Here is a 3,237-nt window from a genome sequence, read left to right on the forward strand (position 1 = left end):
AGCCACTCAGATGCTCACAGGTGTCTCTGGGAGGAGATGAGATCCATCCCAGGGGGATGTGGGAGCTGGTGGATGAGCTCCCCAAGCTGCTCTCCATCATTTACCATCAGTGCTGGCTCAGCAGGGAGGGCCCAGGGGACTGGAGGTGCCAGTGTGAGCCCATCGCCAAGAAGGGCTGGAAGGAGGAGCTGGGGAACTCCAGGCCTGTCAGCCTGACCTGGGTGCCCGGCAAGGTTATGGAACAGATCACCTTGAGTGCCATCACAGGGCACCCACAGGATGGCCGAGGGGTCAGAGCCAGCCAGCGTGGATTTCAATGTCTGCATGGAATGGTCTGGATGAGGGGATTGTGTCCAACATCAGCAAATCTGCAGATGACACCAAACTGGGTGTGAGTGTGGATCTGATGGAGGATGGAGGTAGGAGGGTTCTGCACAGGGCCCTGGACAGGCTGGATCCAGGGCCGAAATCCAACAAGGTGAGGTTTAACAAGTCCAAGTGCTGGGTCCTGCACTTTGGCCACAACAACACCTGCAGCAGTACAGGCTGGGGACAGAGTGGCTGGAGAGCAGCCAGGCAGAAAGGGACCTGCAGGAACTGATGGACAGCAGGCTGGACATGAGCCAGCAATGTGACCAGGTGGCCAAGAATGCCAATGGCTCCTGGCCTGGATCAGGAATGGTTTGGCCAGCAGGAGCAGGGCAGGGATTCTTCCCCTGTGCTGGGCACTGGTTGGGCAGCACCTCGAGTGCTGTGTCTAATTCTGGGTCCCCTGGGGTGGGGAATTAGAAGAAATTTGTATCAGGAAGAGTAAAGAAAGCAAATGTGAAGCAGAGGAACAGCTCAGGGCAGTTTGGGGGTGGCTGTAAGGCAGCCCTGGCTCTGAGCAACAGCGTCTGCAGTGGGACAGGAAACTCCCAGCTGATGGGAACAAACTTTCTGGCTGAGTGCAGAGGCCAGGACAAAGCTGAGTGGTTTCCCTGGTGTCCCCCAGCCCTTGCTGGCCCCAGGGGCTGATGGCATTTGTGCTCCCTCAGGTTCATGTCCCCACACCAACAGCATGGGGGTGCTCCCCCTGCTGTGTGCAATGCAAACAGGGGCTGCTGAGCCAGTGCTGCCGTGTCTGTGCCTGCAAGGATGGGGCACCTGTGTGAGCTGGGGGAGAGGCCAGGGCTGCAGAGGGGGGATGTTGTTGGCAGCTCCATCAGGACGCTCTGGGACACTGGCCTGGGCTGTGCAGCGCACTGGGGATGGATCAGCCCCTGCTCTGCTGCTCCTTCCCATCTGCCCCAGGGCCCTTGCAGAGCCCCAGCCGTGCTGTTTGCCCCCAGCCTGCCCACGGCCAGCCTGGGGCTGCTCACGGGGGTTTTCTGTGCTGAGCATTGGCCTGGGTGTGTTCTTGAGAGAGCCTGGGCAAGGAGCCTGGAGCCCTCAGGCCCTGGCCTGAGGTGTCAGCGCTGCCCCAGCAGTGCCCATGGCCTGTCCCTGCTGCAGCCCTGGCACTGCCACCCCCAGGGCTGTGCCCGGCCCCGAGAGCACTCAGGCCCTGCAGCAACACCAGGGCCACCAGGGCAGTGGGGCAGGGCCACGGCAGCAGCACTGGCAACACCAAGTGCTGCTGCTGCTGCTGGGCACAGCTGCTGGGCCAGCACTGATCTGCCCCAGCTCTGCACACAGACATTGCTGCTGCAGCTCCAGAGAAGGCAACAAAAGGGCATCTCTGCAGGAAACTCTACTGGGAAGTCCTTTATTTCCTTTAAAGTCACCCCGAGTTCAGCCCCTCATTGACACAGTCTGTGGCCACAGGAAATTTGGAGAGATAAAAAAAGGGGAAATGGCACAAACAATGACTTTTTTCTGGACTATATTTAAACATAAAGGAAAAGAACCTCCACAGTTTAGCCAAAAAGAAGTAGCAAAGATGACTTTGATTACAAGTTATTCGCAGATATTGCCCAGCAGTTTAATGTTTCTGAAAGCATGCAGTCATCAGTCTCCACACTGCAGCCTTGAGCTCCTGGTTCCTCAGGCTGTAGATGAGGGGGTTCATGGCTGGAGGCACCACCGAGTACAGAACTGAGAGGGCCAGGTCCAGGGATGGGGAGGAAATGTTGGGAGGCTTCAAATAGGCAAATGTGGCTGTGCTGATAAACACGGATAGCACGGCCAGGTGAGGGAGGCAGGTGGAAACGGCTTTGTGCCGTCCCTGCTCAGAGGGGATCCTCAGCACAGCCCTGAAGATCTGCACATAGGAGAAAACAATGAACACAAAACAGCCAAATGCCAAACAGGCACTGACAGCAAGAAGTACCACTTCTCTGAATTCGTATTTGGAGCAGGAGAGCTTGAGGATATGTGGGATTTCACAGAAGAACTGGCCCAGGGCATTGCCATGGCACAGGGGCAGGGAAAATGTATTGGCTGTGTGCATGAGAGCATAGAGAAAGGCACTGGCCCAGGCAGCTGCTGCCATGTGGGCACAAGCTCTGCTGCCCAGAAGGGTCCCGTAGTGCAGGGGTTTGCAGATGGACACGTAGCGGTCGTAGCACATGATGGTCAGCAGATAAAACTCTGCTCCAATGAAGAACATTAAGAAAAAGAGCTGAGCAGCACATCCAGTGTAGGAGATGTCCCTGGTGTCCCAGAGGGAATTGTGCATGGCTTTGGGGACAGTGGTGCAGATGGAGCCCAGGTCGCTGAGGGCCAGGTGGAGCAGGAAGAAGAACATGGGCGTGTGCAGGTGGTGGCCGCAGGCTACGGCGCTGATGATGAGGCCGTTGGCCAGGAGGGCAGCCAGGGAGATGCCCAGCAAGAGGCAGAAGTGCAGGAGCTGCAGCTGCCGCGTGTCTGCCAATGCCAGCAGGAGGAAGTGGCTGATGGAGCTGCTGTTGGACATTTGCTGGGGCTGCACATGGGGACCTGTTCATGGAGAAAGGACAGTAAAGACTTAGGGGAGGTACCTGTAAACAAAGTCAAGGCCATTTCCCATACATCCTCCTCGGTAACACACAGACATGGTCGTTAATGTTTAAGAGTACTGAGGTTTTCTTTATAAGCTCCCCCCATGTCTCTGCTGGTTGTTTTGGATATAAAAACATAAGCATGTCTGAGGCCCTCAGGGAGAACAGAGTGAGTTCCCTGGGTCAAGATGATGAATGCAGACTGAGGAGAGATGGTCTGTAATTCTGACCTGTTCAGAGTTTCTTTGGGCTTTAAACTTTCTCAGGTGGAAGGTGA

At 56.3% G+C, this 3,237-nt stretch overlaps 1 protein-coding gene across 1 annotated transcript; it reads right to left on the reverse strand.

Moving 5' to 3' along the window:
• Window positions 1–1,963: 1,963 nt before the first annotated feature.
• Window positions 1,964–2,896, reverse strand: LOC131096443 (olfactory receptor 14C36-like). Its single transcript, XM_058044780.1, has one exon. The coding sequence runs from the start codon at window positions 2,894–2,896 to the stop codon at window positions 1,964–1,966; it is 933 nt and encodes a 310-aa protein (XP_057900763.1).
• Between the last annotated feature and the right edge of the window lie 341 nt (window positions 2,897–3,237).

The sequence above is a fragment of the Melospiza georgiana genome, unplaced genomic scaffold, assembly GCF_028018845.1.
Source record: "Melospiza georgiana isolate bMelGeo1 unplaced genomic scaffold, bMelGeo1.pri scaffold_29, whole genome shotgun sequence".
Lineage (NCBI taxonomy): Eukaryota > Metazoa > Chordata > Aves > Passeriformes > Passerellidae > Melospiza > Melospiza georgiana.